General features: G+C 36.0%; 1 protein-coding gene across 1 annotated transcript in view; it reads right to left on the minus strand.

Annotated features, from left to right (window-relative positions):
- Positions 1–25774, minus strand: part of CCDC141 (coiled-coil domain containing 141) — a 164172-nt gene that overhangs the window by 116569 nt on the left and 21829 nt on the right. Inside the window, exon 3 of the mRNA XM_012650763.1 lies at positions 1941–2132. Within this exon, the coding sequence (XP_012506217.1) occupies positions 1941–2132 (192 nt within the window). The remainder of the gene's footprint in view (positions 1–1940; positions 2133–25774) is intronic.

Raw genomic sequence — 25774 nt, forward strand, 5'->3', positions numbered from 1 at the left:
ATAATCAACTATGCAATAATAAGTCATTTTGCACTTCTAAGGAACTCCTGCATGCACATAGTTCATTAAGAGGATCGTATCCACTCATTATTTACATCTCTAATTCACTCAATTTCTAATAACTGATTTTAAAGACATTCCTTAAAGAGAACCTCAAAGAGAGAGAGAAAAAAAAACACCACTCCTCCATAGGTGATTTGGGTTTTCCCTATAGAACATAACAAAAATTTTTGAGTCACTGTATAACTTATATCTATATTTCAGCTTCTTATTTAAAATTAAAAATAAATAGACCAATAAGCAAATCAATGCTTTATTCAGAAAAAGCTTCCCTAAAGTTCTGTTAACTTTTATCTTACTGATATTTTCTTTTCCCACCTAAAAGTTACACTTTTCTTCTTTCTGCAGCTTGTGTAGGGTAGAACTAGCAGCAGGGAAGAACTTTTCGAAGACCCTAGACTTAATTTCACCCTCTTCCTTTTTATCACTAATGAAGATTGCTTTGGCATTCAAAAGGGGCATGAAGATTATGTAGGAGCTTGTCTGCAGCTTAGTATGAAATGGTCCACAAAATTGAAAGCAGGATAATACAAGAAACAATTAGTCTTTTCACTAGGTCCAATAAAAGCTCGCTGAAGTATAAGAACAAGAGTGCTGGTCTGAATTATGGTTTTATGGTTTGACTAGTATTTCCTTTTACTTTATGCAATATCTGAAAGTAATTTGCTCATCATGGAAAAAATAAGCTAGCATTAACACTAAAACACAGTGAGAAACAAACATTGGGGCTAATGTTAGGAAAGAGATAATTTCCTGTGCTCAAAAGAGCCAAGTTTCAAGAGCGGTTGACACCTACCCTGCACTTACTAAGATGGAATGAATCAGATGTATCTATAATTTGGCCTCTGTAGGTATACTTCAGCTGTTTTATTCCTTTTCTGGAAAAAAGATTGCATATGGAACTTTTCCCCACAATGGTCTCTAAAATGAACTGTGAGTTGGACTTCAGTGCTTAAATTGTGAAAAACAAGCCTTGGAAGTTACAATACAGTTTTTGCTCTTCCTTTTTGCTTTTAAATGTATTCATGATGCATGAGATCGTCTGTCGCAATTTTTATGTTCTATTACTAATCTTCTTTCCTTCATTATTTTGAATTTAAGTCCTAAATTTTCAGTTTAAAAATGTCATATTTTTCAAAGGTAGTGCTTTATTATAATGAAGCAGTGCTCTCACATCAAAATGAATGTGCTCCCACTTGACAGAGAAGCTAAAAGTGAAATTTCCAATAACTGTCTTATACCAAATATAACACCTCCTCTGATAATGTTCTTTGAATCTCACATTTTGAAATTGGGAACCTCAAAAAAAAAATCACAGAATTGAAGAAAAATCACAGGGAGAAATGACTGTCTTAGGTCTAGGACTTTTTCCTTCCCTTAAATTTTAATGAGTCCAAACTATGGGAAATCAACTATATACCTTAGAAAAGTATTCTATAACATGCTCTAAGTACAAGTCAAACATCCTATGGAATATTCTGTAATTGCTTTTAAAAAAAAATAAGCAGAAGAAACTTTATATTCTAACTTTTAGCCAACAAGAACACTCTAGACCAGTATTTCCTAGTAATCTTGTAATTAGGGTAACTATATGACTATCTTCTAAAGAGGGAAATAAATCATGACTTTTGAGTTAGAGTTCCCATTTTTACTTAATGTTTTACTTAATTTTAGTTAGGTGTACTTTGTTTTTGTTTGAAGACCTACACTTAAAATATGAACAATTTTATTTTTTGACAATCAAAAATTTGTATTGTGTATGTCTTTATTATTCTGCCATTTTTTGAACTGATTGCATTGCCTATTTGTGGAAATAAAATATTTCAGTAGTGCTATTCATTTGGTCTGATGTAGAGAAGGAAGTTTTTAAAAATACAAACCTCTAAGGCATTTTCAAAAAATTCAGAGGTCAACCTAAGGAGCTCCCTTCTTCTTTCAAGCATGGAGACCAGGGCAGCCCACGCTTCACCCAGAGTCTTGGCCATGGCGTCGTACACCTGACTCTGATCCTGGTTCTCTTCAGCTATCTTGTCTGCTTCCTGCAAGAGTTCCCATACTCGATCTTCCAAAGCCTAAATCCAAGAGAAAAAAAGGCATAAAGCAGAGTGTTACTCAATGTAAGAACACAGGATCACATTTTAAACACTTGGATGTTTGAAACTGTATGTTGTCCAAGGAGGCCTAGAAGAGAATGTGTAAACACAAACTGGTATACAGGCAGGCACATCAAGCAGGCAGGAGGGAGCAATAGAGATGGTGGTGAACCAGGCAGCATGGCCAGACTAAAGGCACTCACATTCAAACATTGTTCAAGCACTGTAGAGATTTACCAAAGACACATGTTCCCACGGGGTATAGAATATTATGTTGATCTCGTATTTCCAAAAATAAGATCACTCACTTCCAGAGAGTGATCATGAAATAAAATTGTGAGAAATGAGTCCAGTAAAACTTACCATTTATTCTAAATAATGGTCATTAATTGTTAATATGTCTGTGAAGCTTAATGTAAATATTAAGAATACACTCTTAAAAGGGAATATTCATAATGTAAAAATCAGAATATCTGTAACTAACATTACAGAGTTTGGACAAAATATGGAAAGTGAAGGGAAACATGTGCTTCCACAATTGTCTCATTCAGGGATAGGAAGAGGAGTCAATAGATTTCATTTAGTTCTTAAAGTTGGCACCAAAATAAAGGCATAATTTTTTAAAATATAGTAGACTAAAAATAGTATTCATGAATTCTAAAATATCAACAGAAAAAATAACTTAAAATGTGATAAAACAAAATACAACAAAGCAAACAAAAGAAATAAGAGCAGATTTATCAGGACACACACATGCACACAAAACATAATGTATAATTAAATATCAATTAAACACAAAAAAGTGGATAAGTTAACAAAAGAAAGCAGGACTAGCAATATTAATATCACACAAATTATAACAGAAATCAAAACAAAAATCATTAAGGCTAAAAAAAGGCATTTTATATTGATAAATAGTACAATCCACAGTATAGGTAAGGGACATGAACCTTTATGTCTGTGACACTGAAATATTTCAAATAGATATAACCAGTCAGACCACAATATAATAAAAGTAGAAATAAATAACAAAAAGCCCAGCTCATAAAACAAATCACTAAGAAAATTAAAAAAAACCCTTCGAAGAATAATTCTTAGATCAAGTAGAGAATACAAACTACAATTATAGACTTTAAAAAAAATAATAATAGTGAAGCTACTACATTTAAAAACCTATAATATACAGCTCATATAAAATATGTAGCATTAGACAACTTTGTTTTTAAAGAAAGGCAAAATAAATTAATTAAACATTCAAGTCTAAATTATAGAAAAATGCTAATAAAATAAAACAAACATTAAGGGGAATAAATTTATTCAATACAAAACCACAAATTAGCAAATTAGATAAAAACATCAGAATTGATTTTTTTTAAATAATTGGTTCATCAAAAAGCCAATGAATCCCCTTTAAAAATACAAGATAGAGAGGGAAAAAAAAAGCCAATGAAATATAAACTATCTGACAGATATCAATTAAAATGGCCGAGTAGATAGCTCCCAGGACCCACCCCTCTATAGAAATATCAGAAAAGCAAGAAAAAACTGTCTTAATCAACTTTTTCAGAATTCTGGAAAGTAGTCAAAGGTTTACAGTATCCAAGCAAAGATGAAGCAAGAGAAAGGCAACTTAAAAATGGTAGAAAAGCTTTGAGGTATTTTTACTTGCCCTTCCCCCCCCACCCCATCCTGGGTTCAGCAGAGACTATTAGAGTGTATAAGAATAATAAGATTCAACTGTATGTTGTCTACAAGGAGCCCACATTAAATATAAAGGAGGAGGTAGATTTTAAAAGTAAATAAATTGGAATAACTATGTGAGGTGGTTGATACGTTAATTAGCTTGATTAATATAACATGTGCTAATTATTTCACAGTGCATACATATATCAAAACATCACATTATAGACCTTAAATAGATACAATTTTTGTCAGTCATACCTCAATAAAGCTGGAGGGGAAAAAATAGTAAATGGAGAAAGATATACTATGCTAACACCAATTGAAAGAAAACTGGAGCATCTATATTAATTCTAGACAGGGTATATTTAAGAACAAGCAATGTTATTGGGGATTAAAATGGATATTACATAATGATAATGGGGTAAATCTCCAAGAACACATACCAATCCCAAATATGTATGAGCATAATGACAAAGAATCAAAAATGCATGAGGCAAAACTGATAGAACTACAAGGAGAAATAGATAAATCTGCTGTAATAGTTGGAAACTTTAACATCTATCAGTAATCAATATATGCAGTGGGCAGAAAATTGTTAAAGATGTAGACGAATTGAACAATACCATCAATCAACTGGATCTAATTAACATTTATAGAATGATTCCTCTAACAACAGCAGAATACAAATTCTTCCCAAGCTCCCATGGAACATTCATCAAAATAGACCATATCCTGGGCCATAAAGTATATCTTAACAAATTTAAAAGAACAGAAAGCATCCAAAGTATGCTCTCAGACCACAATGAAATTAAACTAAAAGTCAATAACAGAAAGGCAGCTGAAAAATACAAAACCGTTTGGAAATTAAACAACATACTTTTAAATAACACATAGGTCAAAGAAGAAGTCTCCAGGGAAATGAAAAATATTTTGAACTAAATGAAAATGATAATAAAACTTACCAAAATTTGTGGGAAGCTGCAAAAGCAGTGCTTAAGGAAAATTGAATACAAATATATGAAAAGAAAAAAGATCTAAAATCAGTAGTCTGAGTTTCCACCTTGGGAAACTGGAAAAAGAGAGCAAATTAAATCTCAAGTAAGGAGAAGAAAAGAAATAATAAGAATTAGAGGAAAAATCAATGAAATAAAAACAATAGAGAAAATCAATGAAACCAAAATTTGGTTCTAAGAAAAGATCAATAAAATCAATAAACCTCTAACCAGGGTAATCAAGAAAAGAAGAGAAAAGAAATAAATTGCTAATATTGGAAATGAGAGAGTGGTCATAGCTACTGATCCTATGGACATTAAAAGGATAAAAAGAAATATTATAAATGACTCTATGCCCACAAATTTGATAAGTTAGATGAAATGGCCAAATTTCTTGAAAGATACAATCTACAAAAACACACAAGGAAAAACAGATAATCTGAACAGGTTTGTATCTATTAAAGAAATTAAATCAACAATTAATAACATTCCAAACTAGAAAGTACCAGGTCTAAATGGTTTTACTGGTGAATTCTACCAAATATTTAAAGAAGAAATGATATTTTAAAGCTAATGAACAAATTCAGCAAAGTTACAGGGAACAAGATCAACATACAAAAATCAGTTGTGTTTCCATTCAACAGAGAACAACAATCTGAAAAGAAAATTAAGAAGACAATTCCTTGGAATACACTTAACCAAGGAGGTGAAAGATCTCTACAAGGAGAACTACAAAACACTGATGAAAGAAATTGTGGATGACACAAACAGATGTAAAAGCATCTCATGCTCATGGATTGGAAGAACCAACATTTAAAAAAAATCTCAAAGAACTAAAAGTAGAACTACCATTCGATCCAGCAATCCCATTACTGGGTATTTACCCAAAGGAAAAAAAGACAGTCTATAAAAAAGGCATCTGCACTTGAATGTTTATAGCAGCACAATTCACAATTGCAAAGAGGTAGAAACAACCCAAGTGCCCATCAACACATGAGTGGATTAACAAAATGTGCTATATGTATACCTTGGAGTACTACTCAGCCATAAAAAATGATGAACTACCTATTGTATTATCCTGGATGGAGCTGGAGCCCATTCTTCTAAGTGAAAGTATCACAAGAATGGAAAAACAAACACCACATGTATTCACCATTAAATTGGTACTAATTGATCGCCACTAATGTGCACATATGGGAAGTAACATTCATAGAGTGTGAGGCAGGTGGGAGGTGGGAGAAGGGAATGGGTAAATCCACAACTAATAGATGCAGTGTGCACTGTCTGGGGTACGGGCACATTTGCCTGGCAGTGCAAAGGCAATTTATGTAACCAAAGCATTTATACCCCCCATAATACTCTGAAATAAAAAAAAAAATCAAATGAAATAAAATACTTTTCAGTACTATACGTTTTCAAAATAAATAGATAAATAAATGTCCATACTGCCCAAAGTAATCTACAGATTCAATACAATTCCTATCAAAATACCAACATCATTTTTCACAGAATTAGAAAAAAAACAATCATAAGGAACTAAGAAAGAGAACAAATAGCCAAAGCAATCCTAAGCAAAAAGAACAAATCTGGAGGCATCTCATTACTGGACTTCAAATTATACTGCAAGGTAACAGTAAACAAAACAGCATGGTACTGTTATAAAAGTAGGCATGTAGACCAATGGAAGAGAATAAAGAACCCAGAAATAAAGCCAAATAACTACAAGCAACTGATTTTCAGCAAATCAGACAAAAGCATACACTGGGGAAAGGACATCCTATTCAATAAATGGTGCTGGGAAAATCGGATAGTTTCATGCAGAAGAATGAAACTGGATCCCTCTCTCACCATACACAAAAATTAACTCAAGATGGATTAAAGACTTAAATGTAATACCTGAAACCATAAAAATATTAGAAGAAAATCTAGGAAAAACTATCCTTGACATTGGCCTAGGTAAAAAAGTTATGACTAAGACCCCAGATGCAAATATAACAAAAACAAAAATAAATGGGACTTAATTAAACTAAAAAGCTGCTGCACAGCAAAAGAGATAATCAACAGTAAATAGACAACCTATGGAATGGAAGAAAATTTTGTAAACTATATATCTGGCAAAGGCCTAATATCCAGAATCTATAAGGAACTCAAACAAATCAGCAAGAACAAAACAAATAACCCCATTAAAAAGTAGACAAAATATAAGAACAGACATTTTTAGTGGAAGAGAAACAAATGGCCAGCAAATATATGAAAAAATGCTCAGCATCGCTAATTATTAGGGAAATGCAAATTAAAACCACAGTGAGATACTATCTTACCCTGTCAGAATGGCCATTATTAAAAAGTCAAAAAACAACAGATGCTGGTGCAGATGTGGTGAAAAGGGAACACTATACCTGTTGGTGGAAATGTAAATTAGTACAACCTCTATGGAGATTTTGCAAAGAACTAAAAGCAGACCTACCATTTGCTCCAGCAATCCTACTACTGTGGATCTACTACCCAAAGGAAAAGAAATCTTTTTATAAAAAAGGCACCTGTATTTGTATGTTTATCTCAGTACACTTCACAATTGCAAACATAAGGAACCAACCTAAGTGCCCACCGATGAATGAGTGGATAAAGAAAAAGTGGTGTATATATACCATGGAGTACCACTCAGCCATCAAAAAGAATGAAATAATGTCTTTTGCAGCAACTTGGATGGAACTAGTGGCCATTATTCTAAGTGAGGTAACCCAGAAACAAAAAATCAAATACCGCATGTTCTCACTTGTAAGTGGGAGCTAAGCAATGGGTATGCATGGTCATACAGAGTGACTTAATGGATATTGGAGACTCAGAAGGGGAGGTTGTGAGGGAAGGTGCAGGATGAAAAATTACCTGTTGGGTACAATGTACACTATTCAGGTGATGGTAATTAAAAGCCTAGATTTCACTATGTCATTCAACCATGTAACAAAACAACTACTTGTACCCCCTAAATCTATTTAAATAAAAAAATACAAAAAAAGAGAATACATAAGGAGAAATAATGGAATGAATTGATTCTAGAGAAAAGCAGGTAAACATTTAACCTCCCGGTGATATTTCTCAGATTTGACACAAAGGTGATAAGATAAATCTGAAGATTGGCTATCACTATATCTAATAGGGGTTGCCTTTGGAATTATTTTTTATACAGAGTCCTCTTGGCCTTGTTAAACACATATAAAATAATTTCTCTTAATACTGTTCTTTTCCCACTGAAATGGCACTTTATAAAACAGTGATGTAGAGGTTTTATAGACAAGTAGCTTGAAGAACTACAATTCTGGCTTCCACTATTTCCTGGGGATTCTCCCATGACCTCTAGTGTGAACCACAAAATGTTCTATTCATTGCAGACCCAAGGCCAGAACATTCTTGCAGAATCCTCTGGATTTAATTTGGTACAAGTTACACTTGGGATTTTTTCCAAGAAAGCCAATAGACATTCTGCTTCGGGAATCTGCAGAAAATTGTTCACTCCAAATTCTCTCGGAATTTTAGATCATTCCTGGGGTGTTGGGATCAGAGTCCAATGCTGCCCATGACCTATCAAACACCATCTGAAATACTGGAGGAAACAGGAACACAGAGTGAACTAGGCAGGATTCATAAACAGGGGTATTTCTCAGCCAATCCAGAATCTCAGGGAAATGACCAGTTAAAATGTGTTTCCTATGAGTTTCTGGAAATAGAGCATGGTCTGAACCCAAAGCCAGAATCCACCAGCCAGGTGTTTAATGTTTGGCACTTGGATCTCTGTGACACCACTTCTCAACCTTGGTAAAGGTGTTGGGAAGGCCATGTGATTCTTCTAGTGGTCCCCAGCTTTCTATGTGTGCCCACGTGCGATGTCATCCTATGAGCCGGGCCTTCCCTTCTGAACCTGGTGATCACTCATAGGCTGCCAGCCACTCAGGAAATACTACCTTATTTTAACACCCATTGCTGAGCCTCCATGGAGATGATCTCTTTCTTTTCTCTTCCCCTCAAGGAGCAGGGTGTGTCAGTTAGGCAGGCTGAAACATAAATGCTAGTAATGTACTAACGGAGGGGCTAGAGGGCATAATACCCCATGCACACCAATGACAACGATTTCAAGTTTGTGAAGGAGATACAGAAACCTAAGTTCTGTCTTACTTCTATTTCTAGCTCCAGCACCTATCACTGGTTCTCAGACATGTTGGGCATTTTTAATTGTCCCAATGTGTGTGCATGGAGGCGTTGATGAAGGGTTGTCTCACCAAATAGCATCCCTACTGAGAAACACGGAATACCCTGCATATATCAGAGGCTCAAAAAATGTTGGTGGTAGAATGTGTAGGAACAATTTAAGAGGTTTCTTGACTTTCTCTTGACAATCATTTCCCTTTCTTTCACGAACTGTTAGAGCTAGAGGAGACATTAGAGGCCAGTTATTTCAATGGGACATCAATTTTAGGACGCCTCTAAAAACACTGCCACACAGCACCGATTCTAGAGCAGTGGAGTCCCCTTACTTTGGGAACAGATTCTTCCATGACTATTAGCAGTTTTTTTTGACTGGACCAAAATCTACCTCCTCATCCCCCAGACTGCCACGATTCTCGACTTTCCATTTATAAAAAAAAAAAAACCCTGATGACATCCTCCAAGTTTTCTCTCTCTCTCACTTCTTACTAAGACTTGAAGAGTTCTTTCAGAAATCTCACAGCATTTGTGTACTATAGAAATTTAAACCAGGCAAACTTGAGGATATAATTTTGAACACTTGCAGAGAGCCTGGCGCTCCTGCCTTCACCCCATCTCCGCAAGTTGCCCCTCTGTGTCACTGTTGGCTAGAGATGGAGACGGAGATGCTGTCTATGTGGAGGGAAGCAAAGAAGCAGCTCTTCAAGGTTGAAGATCATCAAAAACCACAGTATCTGAAAACACACTTAAAAGAAGGAGAAATCTCATTTTGGCATGCCTTTATCAATCAATTCCGCAATAATACTGCAATATAAATGAGAATATTTGTACAGTGCTTTATAGTTTAAAAATTTATATATCATCCCTACAGTACTTATAATATTCTCAATTACCAGGGAGATCTGTAGAAGGTATTTCACTTGAATGGAGTGTCCTTTACCTTCTTTTAAAGCTAAAACCGAACTGTCATTTGCTCCAATACAATGATACTCTCAATGACTTCCGTTCAAGGAAGATAAGACCTAATGGAACCTACAGTTAGTTATTCATGAGCGTATTCACTCAGCCATCCTCTCACTTGTTCAGCAAGCACTTTTCAAGCATCTCTCAAGTAGTGCAGAGCGTGGTAACAGATATCAAAGATTGAGAGAGGACCTAGTTATTGTTGTATTGTTTTCCTTTCCTCCATGCTCCAGCTTTTTCTTAATACCCATCCACTTCTCACCTCATTCTTGATTGGTTTCTGTCACCACCCTCCTACTGAAATATTTTTGCATAGGTCCATATGACCTAACATCGTTCAATGCCAACAATCTTCATTTCATCACCTCTTTGTGATTAATACTTTTGTGTGTGCCATTAAAATACTTTTTTCTTCCACTGGCTAATTGTGCACTCTGATTTTCCTTTTGTGATTCTGCCCTCTTTTACAAATTTACTTTTTCTGTCTATTTTTAAATATCTAGGTGTTCTAGGATGCCGTAGTCTTTGCTCTTTTCCTCTCACACAAGTAGGTGTCAGAGATGGGGCTGGGAGGCCTCTATCAAAATCATCTGGGCAACTTTCTCAAACTACACTCAACTTCTTCCAGAAACGTTGATGTGGTCCTGATGGCAGAGGGCAAGCAATGCCAAAGTTTTGATGTATTATCATCACAAGCCACTGGTGTTGACTGGATTGCATCTCTGTACAATTCAAGGTGGGGTGAAGGAGAAAGTACAACAGATGCTACTTAACACTCTCTTTCAAAGGGAATGTGTTAGGTCTTATAACTACAACTTCTTTGTACATAATTCATTTCTCCTGATTTTTGAACTCTACTGAAAATCTCCACCCAAACATTGAACAACTAGCTCAAACTCAAAACATCAAAAATGGATCATGTCATCTTCACCCAGTCTGCAACTTACCTGGAGTTGACAGGAACAGAATACAGAAGACCACCTTCACCCTTCTCCCCAACATCACCTTCAACTCCAATATCTAACCTCCTATATGCTATTCAAACCCTCTCCTTTTTATATTTCTATCCCTGTACCTCAGTTTGGTCTCTCAACATTTCTCACAACAGCCTTTCAACTTGAATTCAATTCAACAGAATTCAATTGAATTCAATTTCAACAGAATTCCCACAACAGCCTGTCCTCCGGCCTCTAGGCTCACCCTCACCCAATCCATTCTCTGTACTGATGCCACACAGATCTTTCTAAATCACAAATATGTCACTCAGCAACTCATAAATATTTCCATGCTTCTAATTGATTTTAAGATAAAATTCAAAGTCCAAGCATAGTAAATAAGATATTCAATGTTTAATTCCCTTTCTAGTATTACCTCTTGGCTTTTGCATACTGTTCTGTAGCCTTCAGAAACTCTTATGGTTCTCTACCTCTCCTATGGACTATCATCTATGTCTCAGCCTAGAATACTCTTCCTGCTGGCCTCCCACTCTTCCCTCTCCCTCAAGTGACTCGCCTATGCCTGAACAACTCTTTGTCATCTCTCAAAACACTGTTCAGGAGTTGCCTCTTCCAGCAAACCTTTCCTGACCTTCCTCCTCCACTCCTACACAGGTCAGGAGTATTTGCCCCTTTAAAGTGTCTTCCTCCATTATAGCCATTATTATAGTGCATGCATTTTCTACTTTTCTGATTACAAAATTAATGTAATTTCATATTTGAAATGGAAAAATGCCAAAGTAATTATAAAATATAAAAATTACCCATAATCCCACTGCACAGAGATACCCACCATTAACATTCATGTGGTTTTACACACACACACACACACACACACACACAATTAGAATCACATGGTATAGATCAGGGATCAGCAAACTATTGCTTATGGTCCAAATCTGACCTGCTATCTGTTGTTGTATGGCTTGTGAGCTAAGAATAACTTTTACATTTTTAAGTGTTGAAAACAAAATTTTAAAAATACTACTTCATGACATACGAAAATTATATGAAATTCAAATTTCAGTATCGATAAATACAGTTTTATTGGAACAAAACCATGGCCATATGTTTATGTATTGTCTACAGCTGTTTTCACACTACAACAGCAGAGTTTGAATAGCTGCAACTCAGAAAGTAATATAACCCTAAAATATTTACGTGAATATTTTAAAATTTAGGTAAAATAGCCTAAAAATATTTACCATCTGACTCTTTTTTTTTTTTTTTTTTTTTGAGACAGAGTCTCGCTTTGTTGCCCAGGATAGAGTGAGTGCCGTGGCATCAGCCTAGCTCACAGCAACCTCAGACTCCTGGGCTCAAGCAATCCTTCTGCCTCAGCCTCCCAAGTAGCTGGGACTACAGGCATGCGCCACCATGCCCGGTTAATTTTTTCTATATATTTTTAGCTGTCCAATTAATTTCTTTCTATTTTTGGTAGAGACGGGGTCTCGCTCTTGCTCAGGCTGGTCTCAAACTCCTGAGCTCAAGCAATCCGCCCGCCTCGGCCTCCCAGAGTGCTAGGATTATAGGCGTGAGCCACCGCGCCCGGCCGACCATCTGACTCTTTAACAGAAAAAATTTACTGACTTCTGGTATAGACAGCTGTGCATTATCATTCTGCTTTTCATCATATTATAAGTTCTTTCTTTTTTAGCATTTTGTAGCAATATTATCTTTAGTGGCTATCAAATATCCCATCACATGGATGCTATAATTTATTTAATTATTCCCCTTTTGTTAAATTTTAAATCTGGTTTGTTTCCATTTTTAACTATTGTAATATTGGCCTGAGTAAACTCTAATATTCATTTCATTTAACTTCTTGATTCTTTCATAAAAATCTTTGTAGACCTCTTTCATTTCCACAAAGTAAATTCCTACAATTAGAATGGTTGGATCAAGTGTTTTCCACATTTTCAAGGCTCTTGATGCAATTGCTGAGCTATTCTTCAGAATGTTTGTACCAATTGACTAGCACTATTGCAATATACTATCTGTTAACTTACTGACTTCCCCACTAACCCTTGAGGATAGAGACTTTTTTATTTTTTAATCCCAGTGTGCAGCATGGTGTGAGGCTCATAGAAGTACACAATACATGTATGAGGATGAATAGCCAGGCCTAGGTCATTGCTCATTTATCCAAGTCCATTCCCAGCACTGTAGAACAATGTTTCTCAATCTTGAGAACTCAGGAACTCAGAGAGCATGCTGTGGAAACCCTGTCTGAGAAATCACCGAAAGAGTCAAACTCTGCCATTCTTTTGGCACCAATAAAATGAAAACACAAGCGTAAGTACTGAAATTTGGCAGCTTATATTCAGATATTTTAAGATAATCATCAAAAATTTGAATTTCTTTGAGATACTTGTGGATCTCTGAGACTATATTTGTGAACTCTGGGGGATCTGAGAAGCACAGTTTGAGAAACAATGCGATAGAGAAATCGAGGAGATGACTGAAGCCTGCTGGGTGAGGTGATGCCTAACAGTGCCAATGTGCAGCTGCAGTGTCAGCAAGCAGCATCAGAGATGCTCTATGCTGACGAGCTGTGTTATCAATATATTCCGACCAACAAGAAACCACTCTGCCTTTGCAGGCTTGTGGTTGCACCCTTTGTGGAAGGTAAGAAGAGGGTAGCAGCTTGAGGTGGGAAAAAATGATATGATTTAACTGAAAGATGAAAGAAGGAGGTATTAAAAGATGGAGGGCTGTTCTGGATGGCAAAGCATCTGGAAATCAGAAAATTTCGGAGAACACAGGCAAAATGGTGGGATTAACAGAGCCAGGAAGCCACAGGTCATTCCAAAATTTGATGTAAGGAGGTTGAAACCAGAAAGGACAGTGTAGGGCTGGGCACGATGGCTCATGCCTGTAATCCCAGCACTTTCAGAGGCCTAGGATGGAATATAGCTTAAGGCCAGGAGTTCGAGACCAGCCTGAGGAACATAGGAGGACCTCATCTCTACAAAAAAATCAGGAAAAAAAAAAAAAAAAGGAAAGAAAGAAGGGATAGTATTATGCATGAGGTAAAGCTCGCAGGAAGCATCACAAACACATCAAAATGATACACCTCACAAATGCACAGAGTAGGACTTTGATATTCTTCTTGTGGAATCACAATAGATATGAAGTAGATGCTGCCAGAAAACATACGTAGACAAAGAATTACTCGGATGATTTGACTGATGTATTCAGTCAATCTGGAAAATGGGATAAAGATCTATTTTGCTCAGTGCTTGTTTGTGGATGGAATTACCCTGATATTTTCACTTGTCTACTTTAATATTTTTTGATGAAATTTAAAATTTTTCTTCTTATAAAGAGGATACAGAGTTTTCTCATGAAGAAAATTTTGAGGTAATATCCTGTCTTTCGTGTATAAAGATGATATTTTCTAACCAACAAAAATTCACGCACATTAAGTTGTTTTTCCAGTGGTGGTGGAAATGAATTTGCCTTGAGTGGCCACATTATACAATAAATCTGCTTTTTGATGCATGGTGTGCAGTATAACATAGTGATTAAGAAAAAGACTCTGGGGTCCACATTCTGGCTTCACTACTTAGTAGCTCTGCACATTTTACAAGTTATTTTTTCTCACTAAGGCACAGCTTATTATAAAATAGGAATAATAATAATATCTACCTTATAAGATTTTGTGAAGATTACATGAAGTAACCCATGGAAGCTCTTAGCAAAGAACCTGGTATATAGTAAGCATTCAATAAAGTTAGTTATTAATTGTGTTTATCTTTATGTATACCTTCTTACTACTATTATTATTGTGTATATGTAAAACCATTGATGGAGAACACATTGAGGTCCCAGTAGGAATAAAGTGACACCACACCCATAATGGAAAACAAAAATCTATATCTGATTTGAAGCATCTAGATGAAATGCCAATCACTACAGCCTGCAATAACTGTTTCAGAAATGATGAAAGTTAAGATATTTTAATCTGAGTCCAAATAACATGACCTATTTTCAAGAAACATGTATGTTAGAATATATTTTTTAAATAATTTTTTTTCAAAAAAACTCTAACTCACTCATTTTGTCCTTAAACTTTGCACTAATTCTCTCTGGTGAAATAATTATTTTTTATGTATGAGAACAATTGTATCACATACACCGATGAGATGGATAGTACATTTACTACTTAAAATTGAATGTAAAAATGTAGCAAACTTGACAAAAGTCTATGTTGTATAAAGTTCAAGTCTTAGTGTTTTGGGCTTTATGGTTAATCCAACTGCATTACCAAATTTGTTCATCAGTTTCCGAAATCCATGTTTAAGTAAGAATGAAATGTTGCATTCTGGGATTTGTAGTTCCCCTGGGCTGAAGACTGTATTAATGACTAGGAAGGTATTGACATATTCTTTTTCATGCATTCCTGGGGCTTCCCTCACTAAAACTAAGTGAACACATGTGAAAGCAAACATGTGCTGCCATTGTTGCAGTTACATTGCCAACATGATATGAAATGTATTCTAAATCAATGTTTATAGTCATCTGCTATTTCTTATAATGCTAATAACTGTGCTAATAAATTTGTTTCAAAGCCCATTATACAATGCATAAAAATGATCAATTGTTAAGAATAATAATCATTTTATGATAGGTGAATTATGTGTGGGAATTATCATGGAGCTGTTATCTGTAGATATAACAGTTTTTGAATCAATAAATATTTTAGTTTATTATCAATTTGATTCTAATTCTACCGCCAAGCATTTATGTTACTAATTATTACATTTTGGAGTCAGGATGAAGATATTATCTGAAATTTTTATGCTACAGATGAGATCTGGGTATCGATTTTTTGAAGTTATACGTCTTTTCCTCTCTATCAGGCAATCTAAAATACATCCTAAGTAAAGAAGAACATAGAAAACTAAACTCTTAAAAGCCACAAATTTTTTTTGGCTTCTTGAGAGTTTTTCAATTACCAAACTTACAATTTAGAAAACATTTTAGGAATGCTCTATTCAAACCTAGTAGGAACAAATTTCTTTAAATATTTTCAACTACACATAGTTAATTGACAGTGATTTCTCCCAAATTTGACTATCTATAACAAAGAAAAGTAGTCCCTTTCCTGTTTTAATCAAATAAATGGATCTAAACTATTTCGTAAGAAGTTATTCATAGATTTTCTTCTATTTAGAACATGATTTAAGGAATTATTTTTTTAAACATAAGAGGGTTTGAAAATTATTAAACAGTATAACAGACTGGCATCATTTAAACGATTCAAGAATACATGATAGAAAATATATACATTATAGGAGGAAAAAACAGAGCAAGTCAATCAAAAGATGGGAAGCATTTAGAGATTGCCTATATGTGATTTATCTATGGAAAAAGTAATATCGCAATGAACAAACCTTTTGCATTATAAAGAACTTTTGTTATCAGAGGTGACGAATAATACAAGAGATGTGGGATGTAGGCTTCGCCATCCCTCTCCCTACTTCAATATTGTGTGTATTTCTTAATAAAAGCTACCTCCCTGGGATGCTTTGTACCTTTCTGCCTTCCGGATGAGATAGCACCTCATTTCCCTCTTCTCTGTCATCCTAGTGAAGAAACACCTCCATCAGACACAAAGAAGCCACACTAGCTATTGGCCCAGGTATCAACTACCCAGCATCGCCATTCCCGCAGCCTTCCTCTCGGCAGCTCTAAGGCTGCCTTTGAGAGGCCTTGACCTGAAATTATGGCCCATGACCTCCTTCTCCATCTCCCCTCAATCAATTACCTGGCTGGAATTCTCCCCCAAATTCCTCTGAACAAATGCCAGCTATTGATTTGAGTTTCATTGGCAGATAATATTGCTTGAGGTATCACTCAATAGTAATTGGTATTTTCATCTTACAAGCATGGGGGGTGGAGAGGAAGAAAAGAAATTGAGCAAACAATGTGAATATTCCTTTGTTTAATGTTATCAGCTTCTGATTACTTCATAAGTAGTAATCAGATGGAAGTAGATGTAAAACAACCCCACCCCTCACCCCACGAGGCAAGAGGCTTATAATATCTAACACCTTACTGAAATGATGGAAATATAAGAATAAAACCATTGTTTATACTATTGAAGAAATGCAACCTTTCCTCACTTGATAGAGCATAATTTGTTTTTGCCATTGAAAACTGTGATTTTCTTTCTTTCTTAAGCATATAAACACTAATGGGAAAATTAAGCCACTACAGTGGGCTTGTTGATTTTTTTCTTTTCTTTTCACCAACAGTATAGCCCTTTTCTTCTCTGTCAACAGAACCCCTCTTCCATGTGGGAAATTCACGACACACGGCTTTGGGAAGGGCCAGCCTGCCCCCTCACCCACTGACAGGGAAAGGCAGTGACATCAAGCTAGTCCGTAAGAGCTCCTTGTTCCTGTTGCAGATGACTTGATTGGCTCAAGGATGAAAACATGATTGATTCGGGGATGGAAAATGATCAAAGCCTTGAAAATCAGATTGTATACAATCTTTTCCTCTGAGGATATCTGGAAAGACTTTATTTACTAGAGTTAACTACTAAATGTGTAAGATGTGAGCCTGGTGTAACTAATTGGCCATCCTACCAGCCACGTGTAGAGAGCTTGTTCAAGAGGTGGACACACAGAACCTTAACAACATTACTAGTGTTCCTGGGTCCAGCTCACTTATACCTGATGCTCCTGCTTAGGCAAATGAACACCTTCAGAGATCTAACCCACATCGCTCATGGTTTCTCCAAACCGAACTTACTTAATAAATACATGAAACAAATCAAAATCTTAAAATCACTTTTGTTTATGAGGGTTAGTAAAGGAACAGCATGTGACAAATATCATTACAGAGCTGCTTTAAAATGCATGCTATCCTGGAATATGGTTTTTGAACAGAATGAACTGCCAATCCCTGAAGATAGCTGTTTCCCCAACATCTGCTTTCTGCCTGCACATTGAGCACCTCAAAATGTCTAAATAAGACTTTTATTGAAAGTAGTTGAGGGTCAGAAATAAAAGACTTAATTTTTTTTAATATCTACTGAAAATCTTGGTTTTGACATTTATAATGAAATGTCAACTACTGATTATTCAGTAAGTACCACCTCTTCTATTACCAAGCAAGAAAATAAAATGTTTCAAAACACTTTTGAAATAAACATCATAGTATGACTGTCAAATTTAGCTTCAAATGATTTTTTCCTATCTCCGTTATTTAATATATGTCTGGATTAACTACCATTATTACCCCTACCTGCCATCACTTAGATTATTTGTCACAATCACACAGTGATGAGAATTGATTCAGAAGGAGTACCAGAGAATACATTTTCCTAGTTTAGCCCATAAAATCTCAGCATGACAGTGTTCACAAGGTGACTGATGTCATCTTCTATATTCTGTTATCTTCTTTAGAGCAGATAGTCTGTCAAAATGTCTTGGCCACAATTTAAAAATTAAAATTAACAGAATTGCTGACAAGTCTAAAAAAATAGCTGGGCTTTAGGCTATCTGTATCATTTATTTTAATAAATTGGTATTTCTAGAGTGTTTTGGCCAAACAAGAATACACAACTATACTGCTAGCCACACTGGGCTTTGCTAACGTTAGGGTTAAGCTGTGCTCATTTGTTTATCAAATATTTGAGGAGACCATACCATGTGCCTGACTTTGCAAGACTTTCCAAGGACACGGAGAGACATTTGACATGGTGGCTCAGGCCATGCAGGCTGATATGATAAATGTTTTCCCACAGCATTTGGTAATTGTCCTGGGCACTGACCAGTTTTGAGCCCTTTGCAAAGACCTCTGCAGGTGGTCTTTCCTATCCTCCCTCTACAGCTCCAGGCACCCAAACCTTAGGCAGTGAACTGGCTGCACCAGTGCCACCTAGGGGAGATTTGGGAAAATGCAGATTTCCAGGTCCCACTTCAGAGGATTCTGTCTCAGTAGGTTTGGAGTAAAAACTGGGAATCTCTGTTTCTTTTAAAACTCTTCACAATCTTGATTCTAATGTAATACACAACAATGTCTTGGAAACACCAATTCACATATTTATTCTTCTGGGCTGGAAAACAGAGCACCAAATTTTGGGTGAAATATTAGGGCATTTAAAAGCCCACAAGTTCCCCAAATATCTCTATCCACGGCATATCAGAGTGCCTGAAAATTTTCCCCTTTACAGTTCTTTTAATTTTAGGCATTTTCTCTATAAAGTTCTGATAACAGAGCACAAATGAGATCATTCCCCTGCCTAACACTTGTCAGTGATTATTCATCAGCCATAAGATAAAGAGAAATCTCCTTTCTGTGGCATACCAGGCCCTCCACGTTCCAGCCACTGCCTACTTGTCTGTCCTGTCTTTCTCATGACCCCTCTCCCATTCCCCTTCTAGCACATGGTCCAACCTGCAAAACCACCTAGTGCTCTCCCAGTGCTCAACACTGGGTCAGTCCTGGGGCTTTCATATGTGCTTTCCCTGTTGATCAAGCTGTCATCTCACCTCTTACATACCTGGCAAGTAATCTTTTATGAAGACTTTCTGGATTCCCTCCTATGCCCTTCTTTTCCCTATAATTGTGTTTTATATGGGTTTCTGCTGAAGCCCCTAAAAACATATTACACTTACTTGTTTAAATGACTATCCTCTGATGTCTGAAACCTATTTTTATTTTTTTTTAATTTTTAAAAATTTTTAAAAATTTTTTTATTTCAGCATATTACGGGGTACAAATGTTTAGGTTACATATATTGCCTTTACCCCACCTGAGTCAGAGATACAAGCATGTCTATCCTCCTGACGGTGCACATCACACCCATTAGGTGTGAATACACCCATCTCCTCCTCCCCACTCCCACCTTCCCAACACCAATGAATGTTACTACTATATATGCACAAAAATGTTGATCAATTAATACCAATTTGATGGTGAGTACATGTGGTGCTTGTTTTTCCATTCTTGTGATACTTCACTTGGAAGAATGGACTCCAGCTCCAACCAGGAAAATACAAGAGGTGCTAGACCATTGTTTTCTGTGGCTGAGTAGAACTCCATGGTATATATATACCACATTTTATTAATCCACTCATGTATTGATGGGCACTTGGGTTATTTCCACATCTTTGCAATTGTGAATTGTGCTGCTATAAACATTCTAGTGCAGATGTCTTTTTTATAGAATGTCTTTTGTTCCTTTGGGTAGATGCCCAGTAATGGGATTGCTGGATCAAATGACAGTTCTATTTTTAGCTCTTTGAGGTATCTCCCTATTACTTTCCACAGAGGTTGTACCAGTTTGCAGTCTTACTAGCAGTGTATGAGTGTTTCTATCTCTCTGCATCCATGCCAACATTTATTGCTTTGGGATTTTTGATAAAAGCCATTCTCACTGGAGTTAAGTGATATCTCATTGTGATTTTGATTTGCATTTCCCTGATGATTAGAGACGTTGAGCATTTTTTCATGTTTGTTGGTCATTACTCTGTCTTCTTTTGAAAAATTTCTGTTCATGTCCTTTGCCCACATTTTAATGGAGTCGTTTGATTTTTTTCTTGCTGATTTTCCTGAGTTCTATATAGATTTTAGTTACCAGCCTTTCATCAGATGTGTAGCATGCAAATATTTTCTCCCATTCTGTAGGCTGTCTATTTGCTCTTGTGATAGTTTCCTTGGCTGTGCAGAAGCGTTTTAATATGATCATTTATTTTCATTGTTGCTATGATTGCCTTTGGGGTCTTCTTCATAAATTCTTTCCCTAGGCCAATGTCTATAAGAGTTTTTCCAACTGTTTCTTCTAGAGTTCTTATAGTTTCATGCCTTAGGTTTAAGTCTTTTATCCACCATTAGTTGATTTTTGTGAGAGGTGAGAGGTGTAGATCCTATTTCAGTCTTCTACATGTGGCTATCCAATTTTCCCAGCACCATTTATTGAATAGGGATTCTTTTCCCCAGTGCATGTTTTTGTGTTCTTTGTCAAACATTAGATGGCTACATGAGAATGGTGTTATATCTGGGTTCTCAGTTCTGTTTCATTGGTCTATGTTTCTGTTCTTGTGCCAGTACCATGCTGTTTTAGTTACTACAGCCTTATAGTATAGCTTGAAGTCTGGTAAATTGATGCCTCCTAATTTGTTCTTTTTGCTTAAGATTGCTTTTTCTATATGGTGAAGGAAATCAAGGGCATCCAAATGGGGACAGAAGAGGTCAAACTATCGCTCTTTGCTGACAATATGATCTTATATCTAGAAAACCCTAAAGATTCTGCCATGAGACTACTGGAATTGATAAACAAATTCAGCAAGGTCTCAGGTTACAAAATCAATATACAGAAATCAGTAGCATTCCTATATGCCAACAACAGTCAAACTGAGAACCAAATCAAAGACTCAATATCCTTCACAATAGTAACAAAGAAAATAAAATACCTAGGTATATATTTAACTAAGGAGCTGAAAGATTTCTACAGGGAGAACTAGGAAACACTGAGGAAGGAAACAGCAGAGGACGTAAACAGGTGGAAAACCATACCATGCTCAAGGGTCAGCAGAATCAACATTGTTAAAATGTTTATACCACCCAAAGTGATCTACAGAGTCAATGCAATCCATATTAAAATACCAACATCGTTTTTCACAGACCTAGAAAAAATAATTCTATGCTTCATATGGAACCAGTGAAACTTACTTTTAAATAATTTTCCTCCCTGCTAAAAATGTATACACATATTTAGGGGGAGGGGGGGAAAGAGAAAGAAAATACAGAACAATGTTAATAATTAGTAAATCTTGGTGAAGGATTTCTATAGGTTTGAAACTGTCAAAATAAAAAGTTTCAAAGTATGGCCCATCTACATATATAAGCTTCAGTGTACAGGAATTATGTCATATTGTCCACATCTGATCCATTACCTGACACATACCTTTCGTATGCTTTCATTAACTATTGAATGAATCCATGAGTGGGAGGAATGACATGTTAACATCTTGATATCTTTTGATGCATGAGCAAGAATGAACTTTTTTTTTTTTTTTACGAAGGAATTTATTTCTTATTCCACTGATTAAATTTTACCTAGTGGAAACCAGGCTGAAGTCTGTCTGAAGCTGGAAGATGAGACTTGGCATGGTGATGGAAAGTCAGGACTGCAGTAGGCTGGGCTTTATAAGCTGCTGAGACACCACATATCTAAAGGCTGGAAGGTGCTAGACCCAGTGTGGTTTGGGTTAATTGGTCCCCAGGCAAACTATGGATACAAAATATATTCCCCATGTTGGCTCCCATGTTTTGAGAATTCTTTTTTTCTTTTCCTTTTTCTCTTCTTTCCTTTCTTTTCTTTCTTTCTTTCTTTCTTTCTTTCTTTCTTTCTTTCTTTCTTTCTTTCTTTCTTTTCTTTTCTTTTCTTTTCTTTTCTTTCTTTTCTTTTCTTTTCTTTTCTTTTCTTTTCTTTCTTTCTCACAGGGGCAGGGGGAGATTTTGCCCATACATAAAGATGTATCAATCTATTCATTTGGAATTTCCATTTTCAAACAGCAGAAATACTTGTAAATTGTAATTACCAAACTTTATATTTTACCCATATATTTCAAACTTTTAAATAATTATTTACAACAAAATTAAGGGCATACCAGTGACCTATTTGTCCAACTTTCTCCATATCTTACTTTTTTTTATGTGCATCTGAATAATAGTTGATGTTTGCAAAAAAGAAAAATTAACTCTAGTCCTCTCTTGATAGAGATATCTGTGTTAAGGAATGACATCATTCTGTTGTAAACTAGAAGAACTCATCTTACAAATGAGCTTCCACTTTCTACTTATGTCTTAATTTGGGAGAAAGATGCTTCCTAAGGTTGTGAGGTGAGTGGGAACCTCTCCCTTCTACTCTTGGAAGTTAAGCTCACTGTGTCCCCACCTCTCCACTCTTCTCTGTGCCCTTCCTTGGGCCCTCATTTCCTGTTCCCTGTGTTAGAGTGTTAATAAAGCCCTCTTGTCACTTTGGTGCCATCTTTAAACTGGAAGACAATGGCAGCTGGGTTACACAAAATATAAAGAAAAATCAGATACTGTCTAAGATGCAAAAAAAATACTTCAATCTATTTTCAAAATCTAAAAACAAATTCATTTTTTCTTTACTTTAACAAAAAAGACACATCCTCAGATATTAAAAAAATCTATTCTCAGGTTGAAAAAACCTGAGGGCAGTCACCAAATGAGATACTTAGATTAACTGACAGCAGGGGTAATAACATCTTTGTTTTTTTTTTTAAAGCTAGTCATTTAAAAGAAAAAATGGAATACCTAGTTTACAGTGTAAGCAGACTTTGTGTTGACAATGAGATATAGGGCTTTTAAGACGAGCAGCCCATGAAAAATGGCTTGCCTCAAGACTCGGTCAAGGCCAGCTTAATTTAAGTTTTCCTCTCCCATTTGGTTAGTCATTAAACTCAGGAAAGTATTTTGGAATTGGATCTGAGAAAAAGACATTCTGGCCAACATCATAAAGCTGGTTATTTAAAGAGATGCTAAAAGGCACTACTTTCCCTTTTGGTTCCAACAGGATAGGAAACCACGGCTGTTCCACAACACTTGAAAAATGCACTCTGTCTTTTTAAGTGTGGATTTGAAATCGCTGCTTTTAAGGGTAGCATATTTTATGGACATTGCACCACCTCAATTGCCATGCAGAGCACAAAAGGATTATGGACTTTCTCTTCAGCAGAGCGTTAAATGGTTCCCTGAATAGCAATTTTCTAAAAGAGCAAATATATGTGGCATATCCTGCATATGTTTTCCTGACACTAGAGTCTGTCTGTAACATAAACTGTGGGATACAGGTAGAGTGTCTAGTTTATAGAAATAACCTTAGTTTTACCACTAAACTCAAGTAATTAATTTAAGACACTTGAAAGCAAAGAAGAAAAATTTTGATAACAGTAAGTAGCTAAGCTCTATTATTTGTCAGTCTCTTGCGCACAGCATCAAGGAGTTGTTTTAGTTTTTGCTGTTCTTTTGAACTAGAACACTCTACACTGTTGTGTCTGCCCACCCAGAAACTGTTAGCCTTCAAGTCCCAATTCCAATGCCGTCTCCTCCCTGAAACTCTTCTGTCCACCCCAGCCAAAGGCAATTCCTCCTTCCTGTGAACTCCTTTCCTATTGTCTTTCCACCTTTCTAATGTGGTTGTTACGTTTCACTGAATAATAGTACAATTGTGAGCGACCAAGTTTTAAATTACGTAGATTATAAACAGAGTGACAGTAAAGACTGTCTCACTCATTTTTGTATTTCTGATAGGGCAATAGAATATTGCTTTTTATATTCAAGATGAACTTACTGCACAAGGTAAGGAGCCAAAGAGGTACAAAATCAGTGCTTTAATATTCATACTCTGAGAAGACAGGTCATCAAAATTTTTTTCAGATAATTTCTTAAAAGCAAATTTTCAAAAACAGGAAATAAAAATCCAATTTCCATTCAATTATAATTTCCTAGGAGCCAGACCATGGCCTCTTCTCTGGCCTCCCACAGCTCCAAGTTCAGAGCATTGCACTCTGTCAAGTGCTAACTATTATTTGATGGTTTAAAAACATAACTCTACCCACAGAGCCAAGGCTATATTATAAGACAAAAGTCTCTTAAATCCCAATACTTAATATAAACCCAAATACTTAATATATGCCCCAAATATTACTATCATCTGATGGATCTCCCTAGAGACTCCAGTAATTGATAAAATCTATTCATGGTCTATACTACCAATAAGCGAAGTGCCTTCACATTTAAAAAAATAAATGACTCCCATAATCTTTCCTTCATAGATGCAGAACCTTAGTGATGCAAGAGAAGCAACCATTCTAAAGACCATCAACACCAGGGCCTCACTGTTGTCTACCTAGATTGCTCAGTACTGTACATTTCTTCTTTCAAGTGTCAGTAATTCCTGTTCAACTACATAATATTTATTTCATATAGAAAAGCTTCTAGCAGTGTTCAGATAGGCCAACCTACTCTTAACTATTATATCTTTTCTTTCTCTTTCTATCCTCTTTACTTCACACCTTGTGTCATATCAAAAGTAAAATGATTATTCTACAGTGGGAGATTATGCTTTAATAATTAATGTTGACTTTAAAAGTTGAAACAATGTATCTCAAATACATCAGTATAGCTCTTAGTCTATTTCGCAGTAATGGGGAGATCGTTTAAATATATCATTCCGTATTCATTAGCAATAAAGACTTTCTCGTTGTAACTATCACTTAGAATCCGAAAAGTTCCACAGAAAGGGTTTGTGTGTTTCGAATACAAGCATGTGTTTTATTCTCCCATTCAGCCATATAAGGAGGTTTAGAGTTAAAACCCAAAAGCATCATTTTACCTAAATTGGTCCTTACTCTTTCTGTCAGTTATGTGGCCCCCACTTCCCATATCCAGGGTGTCACAGTGCTCCTCTGGGCCAATCACAACCCCCCTCCCCACCCCCTGGGACTTAAGGATCTTCACACCAGACTCCTCCATACTGGCACTCGGCCAAACTTCCACCTTGAAGACCACTGTTGGCTGTGAAGTGACAGCACTTTTCGTGGGATCAGGTGTGCACTTCCGGATGAGGCTACAGTGCTTGGGTTGTGCCAGGAAAGCCACAGGATACAACATAGTGGAAGGATCATGACAAACTAGATTTTAATCAGAGTGTGAGTCGCAGCTTAGCCAGTTACTAGATCTGATCAAGTCCTTTAACCTCTCTGAGCCTCAGCTCCCTGACCTAGGAACAGGTTAC

Source organism: Propithecus coquereli, unplaced genomic scaffold (assembly GCF_000956105.1).
Source record: "Propithecus coquereli isolate 6110/MARCELLA unplaced genomic scaffold, Pcoq_1.0 Scaffold34, whole genome shotgun sequence".
Classification (NCBI taxonomy): Eukaryota; Metazoa; Chordata; class Mammalia; order Primates; family Indriidae; genus Propithecus; species Propithecus coquereli.